Below are 14,741 nucleotides of genomic sequence, written 5' to 3'. Positions count from 1 at the left end.
GCCGCCGTTGCGGCGGCCGTGCGCCGCGCGAAGCGGTGCATGCTGGGAGCTGTAGTTTCGCCCGGGCACCGTCACGGGGAGAGGCGGCGCTTCCCTTCGCCTGCGACGTCGCGGGCGGGTGACGGCGTCGGCGAAGCGGAAGCTGGTGCGGAGCTGCGCGTCCGCCTCGCGCCCCACGTGCCGCGCGGTCCCTGCTGCCGGCGGTCGGGCGCGCGGCCCCTTCCCCGCTCCCGCCGCTCCCGCCGCTCCCTCCCCTCAGCCGCGGCCCGGCGGCGGAGGATGGCCGACCTGCGGTTCCGCCTGGCGGAGCCGCTGCAGCTGGTGGCGCGCAGGAACGAGAAGAGCAGCGCGGAGCTGAGCAGGTTCCTGGCGAAGCAGGTGAGCGGGCGGCGCGGGGCTCGGCGGCAGCCCCCCGGGCGCCCGGCCTTCCTCCCTCCGGGCGGGTCTCGCAGGGTCCGCCGGGGAGGGAAGGGGACGCGCGGCGCTGCCTACCGCCCGCCCCGCGCCGCCATCTCCTCCCGGCAGCTTTGTCTGCTGCCCGCGCCGCCTGGCGACCCCTCCCGCCCCCTCGTCCTCGGGCGGCCGCCGGAGCCGCTCTGTAGGGGGGGGGGGGGGGGGAGCCGCTCTGTGTGTGTGTGTGTGTGGGGGGGGGGGGGGGAGCCGCTCTGTTTGTGTGTGTGCGCGCTTGGTGAGGTTTCTTCCCCTCCTCGCTCCTTTCAGGGTTCTGTGAGGGGAGCCCTGCGAGGTAGGTCCTCTGCTGTCCCCCGGTACCCCCCCTGTTGCGCTTCCTGAGGAGGCGTTTTGCCCCGCAGTTAAAATCCTCCGGTGTCTTCCACGTCCCTTAAGGTGACCCTGTGGATTGTCTCTCGAAATGAGAAGGCACGATCGCCGGAGATGGCATGCTGTTAGCGAGCACTGAGACTGTCTAGCTCCTTAGCTGCAGGATGTTACCCTGATGCTTTTTGCACGTCGTCTTTAGTTGCCTTAAAACAGCATGTGGGGTAGAAAGACAGAGGACTGGATTTTCTAGGGTTTGCTTCCTTTTTTAATCACAGCCATGCTGGAAACGTGTTCCTATTTTCACTGGTTTTGTGCTTTGGCTGCCTTAACTATGAAAAGCACGCCTGCCTTCTAGGAGAGTTGAGGCCTAGTTCATTTCTGTCTCTGAAATACTTGAAGACATGTAATAACAGGATATTGACACATCAGATGTTATAGTGTTAATACTTTTCACGATAGAGCTTTTGAAGCCCCTAAGTTGTGTACACACTTTGGGGCTCAAGATCTGTATTTCTGTTTGAGTGTCTAGGAAGTGTCCCAGTTGTTTGAAGATGAAGCGTCTAAATCATCATGTTTTTTTCAGAATATTGGCTTTCAGTCTGAATTACTGTCTCTTAGTTGTGGTCGGGGAAGGCTTTCATACTGGTAGTCAAAGTTCTCTGTTGGTAGACAGATGGCTTTTTCTTCTGTCACTACAAATCATAGGATCAAAGTTAAATTGACATGAATATATATATTTCTACGTTGGAGAGTTGATGCTAATTGGTGGGAAGCAGTGATGAAGAGCTGCTGTTCAAGAGAAAGAAACAGCTGAGAAATGGAGATGGGGATAATGCAGATATGTGATGTAGCAGACAGATGGAGCGGTGAACCAGAAGTGAGTCACCAAGATCTGAGACTGGGAAAGAGACAGTGCCCTTTCCCTTCTAGAGACTGTCTTGAGATATGCTTCAGGTTTAAAAGTGTTGCTAGGTGGAAATTATTAAACAGTGATTATATACAGATTGTCTGTAACAGCACATTAATGAACAATGACATGTTCCTTTGAAAACTGAATTGCTGTTTCCAAACTTGGAAGCTACAGATCTAGGAGCATGTTAGGCTTATCTTGCCACTTGACAGCCATTGGCTCCAGTCATCGTACCTGATTCCTGCCACTTGCTTTGTATGTAACTTAGGAAGCATGCGTTCTGGAACTCTAGAGCTCTCTTTGCTCTGCAGCTTCACTATGTCTTTCTGATGACTTGTTTCTTCAGTATTCCATAATGGAATGGAACTTGCCCCCAACTGCTAAGTAAGGAACAGTCTTTTGAGATTCATAGTAAGGCACCGTTTATGTGGTGATGGAAGATCTTGTTCCCTGGTGCTTTGGTATGTAATAGAAATAGAAGCTTTTCTGTAGAAGATTTGTATACCATTAACTCTGCAAAGGTACGGGAAATTTCTGTGTTCTTAATGAGGAAAATGGGGTGAAGAGCTCTCTAAAACAGTCTTTGTTTCCTGCTTTTCTATTTTTTCGGATAATTTAAGCAAACTGCATAAGCAGTAGGGCTCCACAGACTGCTGGAATGTGCTTTTGGTTCTGTGTGTTACCAAAGGCCTGTCTGAATTGGAACATCTTTCTGCGTAGAATTCCAAATGCAGATTTTGTGCAAATGCATGTGTTTTGGCTCCCTGTGATGGTGTAATTTCAGTAGAGAAGTTAATTAATGTGAGGGTTAGAATGCTAGTAGGAAGGGAACTTTAGTGCAAAAATATCCTTACTCATTTCTGCCCTTTGCATCCGCCAGTGTGCATATTATGGAAAGACAGAAATCAAAAAACCTGACCCTTTTGGATATTTCCTCTGTTTAGTCTATGGAACCATCTTAAGTGAACTGGGGATCTCGAGCACGCCATTCTGGGTCTCCTGTTCTATTCTGTTGGTGTTTTAGCTTGGCATCCTTCATTTTGCCTTTCATTTTTCTATGCAGCAGGGAAAATTGTTTTAATAATAACTCCAAGCTCTTATTTATAGCCCTCCAGTCTTAGCATTTGATGTTGAGAAGTGTCTTTATTCTTTTTTTTTTTTTTTTTTTTTTTCCTAAATAAATGTAGGGGAAAAAGAGGTGACCTAGCTGTCCCAAATTCACTCAGCTACTCATTGGCTGTCAGAAAAATGTCCTGACATTCTGGCAACTAAGGCAGACTGGTTTTTTTCCTAAAATACAACTTAAGCTTTTTATTTGAAAGATCAATTAGGCTTTACATCATGTAGTATTACAAATAAGGGAAGGTGTGTTGCACTTTTGCTTCCATCCTGGAGCGTACTCTCATCTCCTTCTGCTTCTGGTTTTTGAAGAGCTGTGATTTTGGGGAGGCAGTATGTTAATAAATACACTGATACAAAGTCAGAGAGAACATTCTTGCTATCCTTGAAGGGCGCAGTCTGTCCAACTCTACCAATGTGCTGGAGGAGGAGTAGGAAGTGCTAGCTTGCTCTGCAGGTATTTGAAGCTATCTTGATCTCCTTGTGAGACTGTATATCCCCTTGCCTTTTTAAATTTTTTTCTTGGCGTATGTGGGTTATAAGAAGAGTGCGGGCTCATGCTTTGCTTTATCTTACTGAACTGGATGGCTGCCAAAAAAAAGTGGTCCTGCTCTTGTTTTCTTTTTGCCTATTCCCAAGGCCAAGTCACACCTTTCTGTTGCTTCTCTTATCCTGAACCTAGTGAGTGTGCTGATGTGGAAAATCCGTTCAACTTTCTCACCCAGTGGAAGACTTTGGCAGAAGGATTGATTAATTTGGATTATCTTGCCAAATTGATTGCTGCACAGTCATACAATGGTAGAGCTGTTTTGTGAGGGAAGGGAGCCGAGAACATGTATGAGTTCCTGTGTTGGAGGGGAAGGAGGATTTCCCACTCGCGGCCCTTATGCCCTCCCACTCTTTAGAAGTATCTCATTTTTAAATCTATGTACGGTGTAATGTTCTGTGGAAACACCTGTGAGCTGTGATCAGAAGTGTGGCTTTCACATGGGCTCAGACTGTTCCTTGCTGTGATCCTTTCTCTTGGTAATCTTGAGTTTTGGATTAAGCTGGTTCTTAATAAAGATTTCTGTACCTTGTGAGCACTGAGTAAATGTACTGTGCAGCTTGGGAAGGAGGTGTGCAACATGCTGCTAGAGGAGCAACTGGGATTGTGTTTGACTCCAGGTCTCACTCCTAGCTGTGCTTCTGTTTAATGTTTCTTTTGTTAATAATACATAATGTGTGTATATATTCTATATTTGGAGGGACAGTCTTTTGTGACACTTTCTTAAAGCAGCTGTTTGGAACTGTGGCTGCAGATTTACTATCCCAGATTTGAACACTAGAATTAAACACTTTCAGGTCAGCTCTCCTTTGCTACTGATTCAGAAAGTTGGGTATTTCACAAAGCCACCTTTAGTTAAAAAACCTCCTCTGATGGTGGTCGTCTTTTCCATAAAATTTTTAATTTAGGCTCCGAAAGGCTCTGAAATCAGACAGTCTCTTTGTAGAATGACTATGTTGCCACTGTGATTTTTGAACAGTTTTATATGTCCTAAGGGTACTACACACAATGATTAAAAAACTGCTTACTCTCACAGAATTGCTAACGGAATGGATTTGTTGTACAGTAGTCATGTAACCACAGAACTTATACTGAATCACTTTATTCATTCACTATTATTGTTAACTGTTTATTTGATATTGAAAGCTCTGGTTAATAAATCAAGCACCCTGTTGTGCCTTGTTTGGGTAGCCAAAGATGTAACTGATTTGGAAACTGAAGGTACTTTTTATTTTTTTTACAGTGGAGTTGGTCTCCAGTTCTTTTGAGCCATGCTACCTTTGAACAGCTTGTCAGTCACTTTGCCACTCAGAATCTGATCCCCTGTAATGAACAGTGTCTTGCTTGCACTGTGCTGAGTGCAGACCTGCAGCTCCATTTTTAAATTTTTTGATGCTGCTCTGATAGACGAGAGGAAGATAAACTTATATTTCGTAGAAATAAACACAAATCATGTAAGAAACTGCTTGCAGTTAATGTGATGGTTTTGATGTTTGTAATGTATATACTGCAGTTTCCCTGATTTCCTATATGCTGTTAGGGAACGAATGCCTTATCAATTTCAGGAGACCCAAGGAACGTAAACAAGTGTGCAGGTATTCTAGAAGGATGTCAACAGTGGTAATAACCTTAGGAGGTCGCCCTTTCAAAGGCAATGTGTAGGACCTCTGAAGTCTATTTATCTTGTGACAATGAAACCATTCCATCTGCAGGCCCAGGAGCAGGTTTTACCTGAGTAGCAAAAGTCTAGGAGAAGCAGAAATTGGCTGCACATGTTGCGAAAACAAAAGACTACCTGAATCATAGAATATTTCTGTAGGAGTTTAATAAGTGCTTGTTTTGTTTGGAAAGCTGCCTTGCATAGCAGTATTTACGACTGTTTGCCAAGAATGAGAAAATCGACTTGATAGAGTAAGAGTTCACTTGGTAAGGTAGGGGAGAGTAGAGCATCAAAGTTAAGAGCAAAACCGCTACAGTGCAAATTCATAATCCTGATTTTTCACAAATCAAAATTGCTTGCACTGCGTTACATGTTAAACATCACAGAAGTGGAGAGATGCTTGGATAATAACATGAGCTCAAAGGCTAGAGAAATTTAAGCATAAGACACAAAAAATGTGTTGCTGTTCTTCAGTAACAAAGTTAGGAAGGTTGCGGGGAGGGGGGCGGTGAGGGGGGTGTGTGTGTGGTTTTTTGTGGGCTGGTTTTTTTTTTTCTTTTTTTCCTAGTATATGTGAATATGCTTTCCATCTATTCTGAAGCCTAATATTTTGTTTTGCACTAAAGGACCATTTTTGTATAAAAGTAAGGGGAAAAAAAAAAGAATCTCAACTTCAAAACTGCAGATACATTCTGCTTCTTGTCAAGAGCATTGGTCACTATAATTGCTATCAGAAATATGGAAATAAGGCTGTAATCATGATTGATTGAATACTTCTTTTCTGAAAAGAGATGGTGAACACAATGCAGCTCAAACTTTTTTTAGGAACTTGAGTTCTTAAATGTTTTGTGGCTCTCGTGAGACCAAGCTGTTGAGGTCACTGGGAATTCTGTTAACAAATATATATTAGTTACAACATTTTTCCAATTTTTTCTTTAAAAAATATTAAAAATTATTTGCTTTACCTTTCAGCTGTAAAATATAATTCAGGATTTTGGGTCTTTTTTGTAACTCCTATTTGGTGTGTCATTCAGTATGTCACTCTCTGTTTCACAGTTTTTTTAAATATGGAGAGATACGTCAAATAAATACTTCTATTGGGAATTTTGGACTCCCTTCTGTTTTTTGAAAGATTTGTTCCTGTAAAGTTCACTGTGAATCCTGCATGAATAGTTCTGAAATTAAAAGTCCAAATCGTTTCCCATTTAACCTGGTCTTACTTTCCATTTCTCTAGATTTGGACTCAGCAGGATCGGCAATGCATCCTCGATACTTTAGCGCAGTTATTACTAGATAAAGAATGTACTGTATTGATTGGCCGTCAAGTTCGGCCAATCTTGTTGGATTTGTTGGAAAGAAATGCAGAAGCCATTAAAACTGGTGGTCAAATCAACCATGATCGGCATGAAAGGCTGTGTGTAGCAATGAGCAAGCTGGTTGCTGACCACCCTGATGTTTTGCCGTGAGTAATTTAATGTCTCTATGCAATGTTTGAACTTGGGGAATATATGCTTGTCAGTGTTCACTGGTGATGAGAGGTGGTATTACAATTTGGATGGTCTCCCACAATAACAAATGTGGTTTGAATTGAAAGAATGATTTAGAAAACATGAGTTTTAAACACAGCTTATTTCAATTAAATTGTGTTGTAGGATCTAACATAATTTTCATCTTAATAATCAAAAGCAAAACAGCTGGCGCAAAAATTGCTCACAACCAAAATCTCTGCATTTAAGATTAGACCTGTAGGCCAGTAGAATACAAAGTTATGTAAGTAGGAATCAGTATTACTTTTCCAGTAAACAAGAGCAATCAAAGAGATTTTTACCAAAGGCAGTACTGTTTCCTCTCGATAATTAAGTAGTGATTTCTAATAAGGTAAAATATCTGTTGTCAACTGATTGCTGAAGTGGTGGTCTTTCCCAAATGTGGACAAAGTTAAATACAGGCCTTAGTTGTCAGTGTACCGTCAATTGTCTCAGGACCTCTGTCCTGATGTTTTTGTTATTGGCTATTTTCCTTTCCTTTGGCTTAGGTGTCTGTGTTCCATCTCTCTCTCTCTCTCTCTCTCTCTCTCTCTCTCTCTCTCTCTCTCTCTCATTTCTAAAGATTTGCTTTAAGGTATTTTAAGAATACATCACCAGTTTTCCAGAGGCTTTTCCTGGAGAGCTCGGATTCAAACACAGTCCGATACGGGCGCAGACGAATGAAGTTACGGGACCTCATGGAGGCAGCCTATAGATTTTTACAAAAGGAGCAATCAGTTTTCCGGGAATTATGGGACTGGAGTGTGTGTATTCCACTCCTAAGGAGTCATGACACTTTAGTCCGTTGGTAAGTTAAATCCCCCGGATCTTCTCCATTGAAAAGATGTATCTGTATCTTGAATTGTATTTAACAACCTTCACATGCAAGTAGAGAAGAGTCTTCAAATAATACCAGAAAAATCTGTACCAATAGTATCTCTACCTGTACCTGATCTTTTGAAAGCTGTAGTTACCTATCACAAGTGAAACTGAGGTTAGCTCTTAGTTGCGCTTAGAGCTATGGTCTGGAGAATCTTTTCAAAGAACTTCAGTTTACCCAAGCTGGATTCATGCGAGATGGTAAATTTATCACTTCACTTCTACTGTAAGCCTGCTGGTGTATTGCATGAATTCTAGCATGTTTTCCTGGAAGAAAATAGAGATGAATCTACTCTCACTCCAACTTACATTACAATGATATATTTTACTGTTCTGCATTGACAGACTATGAACTAGTTGGGTTGTTTTCTATTGCTTGTATATAGACATCTCAGACACTGTAAAGCTTGGCTTATTTAAGCTAGGCTTCCTAATTGGCCTTGTTGCAGACTTTGCATGTGATTTTGGTCAAATGTTTTATGTTAGGTGTCTGCTTGCAGGGCTTCAACCTAGTCACATGTTTATTTAAGAAAAGGTCTTTAATAGTCTTTTTTTTTTAAACATAAACTCAGAATTATGTTAGTAACATGTAATTTCAAAATAAGGTGTATAATTTAGGAAGGGCAGGAATAACAGTGTTGTCAAATCTGTCGCCATTTACGAAGCTCTTCAGGATGACATATGGTTAAATAGTCTTCGAAAAAGAAGTAGGAATTTCTAATTTGTTGACTGGAATTGGTTTACCTGGTGTTCAGCTAACAATCTGAAGTGAGTGAGCTGACTTTTAAACTTTGTCCTCAACCAATATTCTTCTGGCAACTCTTTTTTCTTTCCCCCTGCAAAGCTCATTGAAAGCTTTGTTCTTGGAAGGTAAAAACAGTGGTATAATAAATGAAAAGTACTTTATGATTTGTATTAAATGTCCTTTTGTTGCGAGACAACTTTATGTAGTAATGAAGTCAAGACTTAGGATTTGTTGGCTTCTTTTGGCACTGAGTCTTGAGTTCATTATGTTAGGGTTATTTTAGAAATAGCATGAAATAGAAGACAATTTTGAAAAGGAAACGGTAGGAGGAGAAGAAAAAAATCAGGCAAAGAAAACCTGTTTTCTCTAATGTGTTAACCTTCATTTATTTGGGAAAGTGCTCTCCTTTACTATATTTCTGTTGGTCATTCAGTCATTTAGAGAAAGGTTAGCTAGTTGGTGTATAAATGATGAAGTATGCCATGATAGAATTGCTTTTCTCACTTCTGAGATATTTCTCTAATCTTAAAGAATGTTAAGCATAGCAGTAAAATAATTTCTGTGAAGAAAGTTTTCTGCATGTTTTTCTAAACTTGGTATTTTGGTTTGCAGTTGACAGTTGTCAAGCTAAATTTCTTAAGACTATGTTTTGACATGTTTTTTTTCTAAATATAATTTTTAGGTATACTTCAAACTGTCTTGCTCTAGTTACATGCATGAATGATGAGCATAAATTATCTTTCCTGAAGAAGATATTCAATCCTGAAGAGCTGATACATTTCAGACTAAAGTAAGAACTTTTAGAATCTTGAACACTATTTGTTTTTGTGGATGGCTTTCAGTTGAGTTAATAAACATGGATTTCACAGGCTACTAGAAGAATCTCGGCTGCAGAATGTGGAACAAGCCCTTGTTTTGGCCAATCCGGACTCCTCGTTTTGGCAAAAGGAGAAAGAACTGCAGTATACGCAAGGACATATTGTATTGGGCGACCTCTCTGCAAATGTAGTAGCTGTATGTGGTATTGTCCTGCCTAGACTACAGCTTGTTTCTGAAGAGCAGGTATGTGATCCAGGGTTAAGTCTGTACATTTTTTTTAAGAATCCCTAAATGCAGTGAACTGACATTATTTCCTGCTTAAATAGTATTGAGATACTACGGGTAGTGTGTACTTCTTTAGTGTTCTTGATGTGTGCTGTAAGCTTGTCTTGCATAATATAGACACTGCAAAGAAGCTCTGCAGTGGAATGAAGCAATGAAGGTGTAATAGTGCTATTCATTTTATCCTCATGTAGCGGTTCTTACGAACATACTACAAAAGAATATTCAGCCTTACATAGTATCTCCAGTCCAAGTTAGAGTGATACTCAATAGCTGAGTAAAGTCAGGATCTGGCACGGTTGCTACCTGCATGAAGTAGTTTTTTGTGCTATACAGATATCTTATAAACAGCCTTTCTCCAAACATATTCTTAGTTCTTCTCTTAAACGAAACAAGGCTGCTACTTACTCTTCTGGAAGGCATAAAAAGGGGAGTGGAAGTGAGCAAGAGCTTACTTTCTCCACTTGAGTGAAGTGTAATGCAGAATGTAGTTCCTTATAGTTTTAGGAAGTCCATCGAAGGCATAAATGTTTTTGCAAACAGTGTTTAACCTTTTTTTCTCTTGAGATGCTGTTCATCTTGAACTGTTAGGTTCTTTGTAGCTGCAGTCAGTATTCTTGACTGGTTTTCTCATTTAGGTACAGTTTTAGCTCTTAGCTGAGTACTTCTGTTGAATTTTGCAACACTGATCTACAAATGAAGGACAAAGAAATGAATGAAGACTACCAATGTCCAGAATGTCTTGAGCAGCAGAAGCAAGGAAAGAGGAATTTCATCCCAAATTCTTCCTCCACCGCCTAACATCTATAGTTGAATTTGCTGTGTTCTAGTTTTTTTATTAGGATTGAGGGTGTATTTTGAAATTCACTGGAGGGGAAACTGTAGAGCTGTTTAAGGAGATTCTTACTGCCATGCCAGTGTCATTGCTGCTGCAGCTGTGCTAAAGCTAGGCCATGCTATAAGCTGGATTGCTGCAAGGATACTCATTGTCTATGAGGGAGCAGAGAACTTCCCAAAAAAGGCATGCTTTTATTTTTTTTAATAGCCACAAGTATTTCACTGATCTGGTATACAGTGTAGTTCCAATTATGCTGGGGAGGTTCTAGTTACAGCTGCGGAGGTCTGATGAAGAGGTAGGACCAAACTGAGGGAAAGCAGGTACTCTTAAAAACTAGCATTGTAAGTAAATGAAACTATATCTGAAAAGTATTTAAGTTTGATCTTCAAGACACTTGTTTCCATGCTGTATGTACTCTGGTTTCTTTTCTCTCTGCCTTTTGGCAGGAAAGCACGAATTTTTATGCCCTATACTGATATAAGTGACTGTAGGAGAGTCAAAGTATTTGGAGAGTATCTGTAGCATTGATTAATTACCATTCAATAAACTACATTCATTGCATTTTTGAGTAAAATAAAAATGTTATTGAATTTACCTCTCTTTTTTTCATGCACTGAGTTTAATGATCTTATACTTTGTCCTATGCAGAAAGAAATAAATACAACAGTTAATATTCATACTTGCATCATCTGAATCTGACTGCTGTTTGATTTGTCCTGTGATTTGGATCCATTCTGATGACTTAATTTCACTTACATTGCAAGTTGTATTTGACTGACATGTGTTATGATTGAATAGTTAGTATGCCTGTACTGACAATTTAGTGTGAACTCCCTTTGGGAACAAATTGTACATATACTTTATTAAGTGTTTCACCTATAATAGGTTTTTGATGAAATCTATTGTAATATCTGTCATTAAATACAGCTTTAGAATTCTTTATTTCATTTGATATGTGTTGACAGATCTACAGGCCAAAATTTTCTGGTTGTCAGACTCAATTTCCTAATTGTTCTGTGTTGTACAACGTGTAAAGAAAGTAACAGTTTCAGTGTAGTAACTCAGATTTTATGTTTGAACAGGAAAAGAACACCAGCCGTTTTGTTTTGGTTGAATCTGCCTTCACAAATCTTCAAAACCTTGCTATTGCTGTAGCATATCAGAGTCCTGTTTTATTAGAAGGACCAATAGGATGTGGCAAAACTTCTTTAATTGAATATTTAGCAGCTGTTACAGGAAGAGCAAAGCCTCCTCATATTTTGAAAGTCCAGCTTGGAGATCAAACTGATAGTAAGGTAACTGATGAAGTTGTTTTATGGTTGGATGATCAGACATAATTTTTATTTACAGCATGGACTTAATTTTCTAATAAGATAATGTTTAACTTTTTACCCAAACACCCCACACCCCCAACTCTGTAGTATTGGTCTTACTATTGATGAGAATAAATAAATGGAAGAAAAAATCACAGTTAAGCTTCAGTAGGTTTTAAATTCTGTGCATAATTGTGCTGTATGTGTTTCATTCAAATTATGTTTTATCAGGGTTTTTCTATGTGGAAGAGCCTGATTTGATTGATTGATTTTAAGTTAAAAAAATAAATTATTTGTATTGGACAAAAAAAGATTCTAAAATGACTCAAGCTGGTGCCGAAGGCTGTATGGCCACTTTTATTTCAGTTTAAGTGAGCTGATGTCAGTTTAATCTGATCCCGGTATTTTGTGGTAAAGGTGAGATGAAGTAAGATCCTGTGGTGTTGGGGACACTTGCACTTACATTAGTGATCTAGCTCTACCTGTAGAGATAAAACCAGAGGTGAAGATAATTTCACATTCTTCTCATTTTGCATATATAACTTTTGAGCTTGAATTGATTTATGTTTTTTGGATCAACTTATATTTAGTTTTCCGAAGTGGTTAGTATCTACCAGAAGTGCTATCTGAAGGTTTTTATTAGCACGCATAAACACCTTCTTTACTTGCATAGAACAGCTGATTTCACCATCTCACAACTGTTCTCCACAAGAATATCTTTTCATATACATGAGTAAGACAGCCATGTTAAGAAACAGTGATAAAGTTCAAGGTATAAAATATGTAGTAGTGAAACCATAAACTTAATTATTTAAGGAATGCTTAAATATGGAAGTTACAACTTTATGGAGAAACAACACTTGACTGGTTTTGTATCTTTGAATAACTTGCTTTACAATTCCTTTTACTAGCTTAGTCACAGACTTTTCAAAAATGTAAAATAAAGTTCAGTGCAACCCTAGGCAGTTTTCTATGCTATACTGTTGATTGTTAATTATGGTGACACAGCTCTGTAAATTCACTTCCAATTACCTGGTTCATTTAAATTACCATGTTTCAGTTAAATTATGATAGATGTGGAGGAGTGAAACTTCCCCCCCCCCCCCCCCTAATTAAAATAAGTGTAATGCTGGGTACAGATTACCAGAGGGATTGTTTAGTAATGTGGAGGCTAAGTAAGTGTTACTTCTATACCGACTTTGTAAGTTTTTATTCTTGAGTTTTTAGGGGATGTAATGAACAGGTCTCTAATTTACTGATTGTTTCCGTCATAGACGCTGCTTGGTATGTATCGTTGTACCGATGTACCAGGGGAGTTTGTGTGGCAACCTGGAACCTTGACACAAGCTGTTACCAAAGGTCATTGGATACTTCTGGAGGATATTGATTATGCTCCTCTGGATGTGGTATGTAGGTTCATGTTTGCTGTAAGGCACTAGTCTTAGGGCCAACATGAGCAATTTTTGGAGTCTAATCACCATGAGTTCTGTGGCAGCGTGCTGAAACTACTGCCCCTTTAAAAGGGGTTAGAAAGAATTAACCTGTCTTTGTTCACATATTAGCACACTGCATTAGTTTTTGTCATTGTTTTAGAGTAGTCGTGACACTGCCACTGATGCCAAATTTCACTCTGAAGATTTGAATTGACACTGATAATGAGCTATGTGTCTTTTAAATCATGTTTTCATATTTGAAAACATATGTGGCTCCAAACATCAGAGAATATCATCGCTGTATTAGAGTGGTGCTGTTAATAAGATTTTTTTTAGTATTTTGTTGTGTGGGGTTTTGCTTTGGGTTTTTTTGTTTGTTTGTTTTTTCTTACACATTTCTTACCTCTGGCTTGGATATTAAAAACGTGTTGTTACATTAAGCACTATAGGTTTTAACAGATTTCCTGTTTTCAGCTCCAGGATGACTAGTTAGACTGTCATCCTTCCCTTTTGATGTAATGGCTGCTGAAAGCATGTCTTCTGCAACAATGACGTCATAGAGATGTTTTGCTGTATAGGCCTGCTGGACATTCTGCAAATAGTTCTTTTCTTTCATATCTGTTCTGTAAAGCATCCTTTGTGTGACTAAATAACTTGACAGCTTGTTTATTGAGTTCTAGGCTTCTGAAATATATATATATAAGAAAGCCAAGAAATACTGCTTGTATGTACGAGACAGTTTTCCACTGCCAGAGGGTCATGCACTTATTTGCTTCTGTGGACTCAGCTCATTGCACTCATTATAAGCATGCCCCGAGTAGTATCCTGCATTTGTCTCTTCCTTTCTTCAGGTCCTCCCTGCAGGCATCCTGTCTCCTTTCTCCATATCAGAGTCTCTATGCTTGTGTCCCTCTGTGCTGAGGGATCATTGTGATCCTACCTCCCTTTTTTCCTTCCATGATTATTGCTGTCCTTCTGCATGGAAGGATAGATACTTTAAATAGATACCAAATTCTCCTGGAGGTAGCAGGATATACACTGAAAAATGTTGATGTTTGACATTTTGAGATGCAGGTCATCTTTGTTCAGGCAGATAAAGAAAACAAGGCTTCTGGCGCAAAAGTGTCTAACAATTCATTTGACAATTCAAAATAAATAGTTTTTATTTGGACTTGCGGTGTAAGGACTTATTTCCATTCTCTTATCATAAAATTTGGCTACAGGAGAAAGAAGATAGGTAAACATTACACCTGTGACTTCCAATGCTGATTAAAATTACCGGGGACTCTGCAGTTCCTGTTAGCATCATTTGGAAGTGCAATCTGTGGGAATGGCAGTTGCTGACAATGTGGTGGTGCTCAGTGGAAGTGCTCTAGCATCTCAAGTGTGAAATGAGTGTGGATGGGTGTGCTGTCTGTTAGAGTTTCACAAAAAAGATTGTTGTATAAATTGTCTTCTCTTCTTCAGATCTCTGTGCTGATTCCTCTTTTGGAAAAAAGAGAGTTGCTGATTCCTGGTCGTGGTGACTGTTTAAAAGTAGCGTCAGGATTCCAGTTTTTTGCAACCAGGAGGTAGGTCTGTAAAGTTCAATGAGCTTAAGAGCATAGATATTTTTAAGTCAAAGACAGGAAGTGCAGGGTACTTGGGCAGGAGTATTTTAGCAATTTCCGATTAACAAGCAATAGAAGCCACAGAAGTTGTGACAGTAATCTTTTTACTTTAGAGCAGCCTTATATTACTCCTGGGTGAATCCAGTCTTTGTACAGGAGGATCACTTCAGCAAGGCTGAAGGAATGAAACTTGCCAGGAGGAACCTTACAAAACCAATGCCTCACCAAAACAAAATACCACTCTCAGCAATTACTCTGTGAAGGTTTATGATTGATATTC

At 39.9% G+C, this 14,741-nt stretch overlaps 1 protein-coding gene across 8 annotated transcripts in view; it reads left to right on the top strand.

Moving 5' to 3' along the window:
* Positions 1–252: 252 nt before the first annotated feature.
* Positions 253–14,741, top strand: part of MDN1 (midasin AAA ATPase 1) — a 103,209-nt gene continuing 88,720 nt past the window's right edge. For all 8 annotated transcript variants that reach the window (XR_007508266.1, XR_007508265.1, XR_007508264.1 and 5 more), the window contains exons 1-8: positions 253–378; positions 6,252–6,478; positions 7,126–7,350; positions 8,849–8,956; positions 9,036–9,228; positions 11,188–11,400; positions 12,693–12,824; positions 14,319–14,422. Coding sequence is in view for 4 of the 8 variants with exons in the window: in XM_049818330.1 (XP_049674287.1) it covers positions 280–378; positions 6,252–6,478; positions 7,126–7,350; positions 8,849–8,956; positions 9,036–9,228; positions 11,188–11,400; positions 12,693–12,824; positions 14,319–14,422 (1,301 nt within the window). In the remaining 4 variants the exon portion in view is untranslated. The remainder of the gene's footprint in view (positions 379–6,251; positions 6,479–7,125; positions 7,351–8,848; positions 8,957–9,035; positions 9,229–11,187; positions 11,401–12,692; positions 12,825–14,318; positions 14,423–14,741) is intronic.

Source organism: Accipiter gentilis, chromosome 15, assembly GCF_929443795.1.
Source record: "Accipiter gentilis chromosome 15, bAccGen1.1, whole genome shotgun sequence".
NCBI lineage: Eukaryota > Metazoa > Chordata > Aves > Accipitriformes > Accipitridae > Astur > Astur gentilis.
This window is presented reverse-complemented; position numbering and strand designations above follow the sequence as displayed.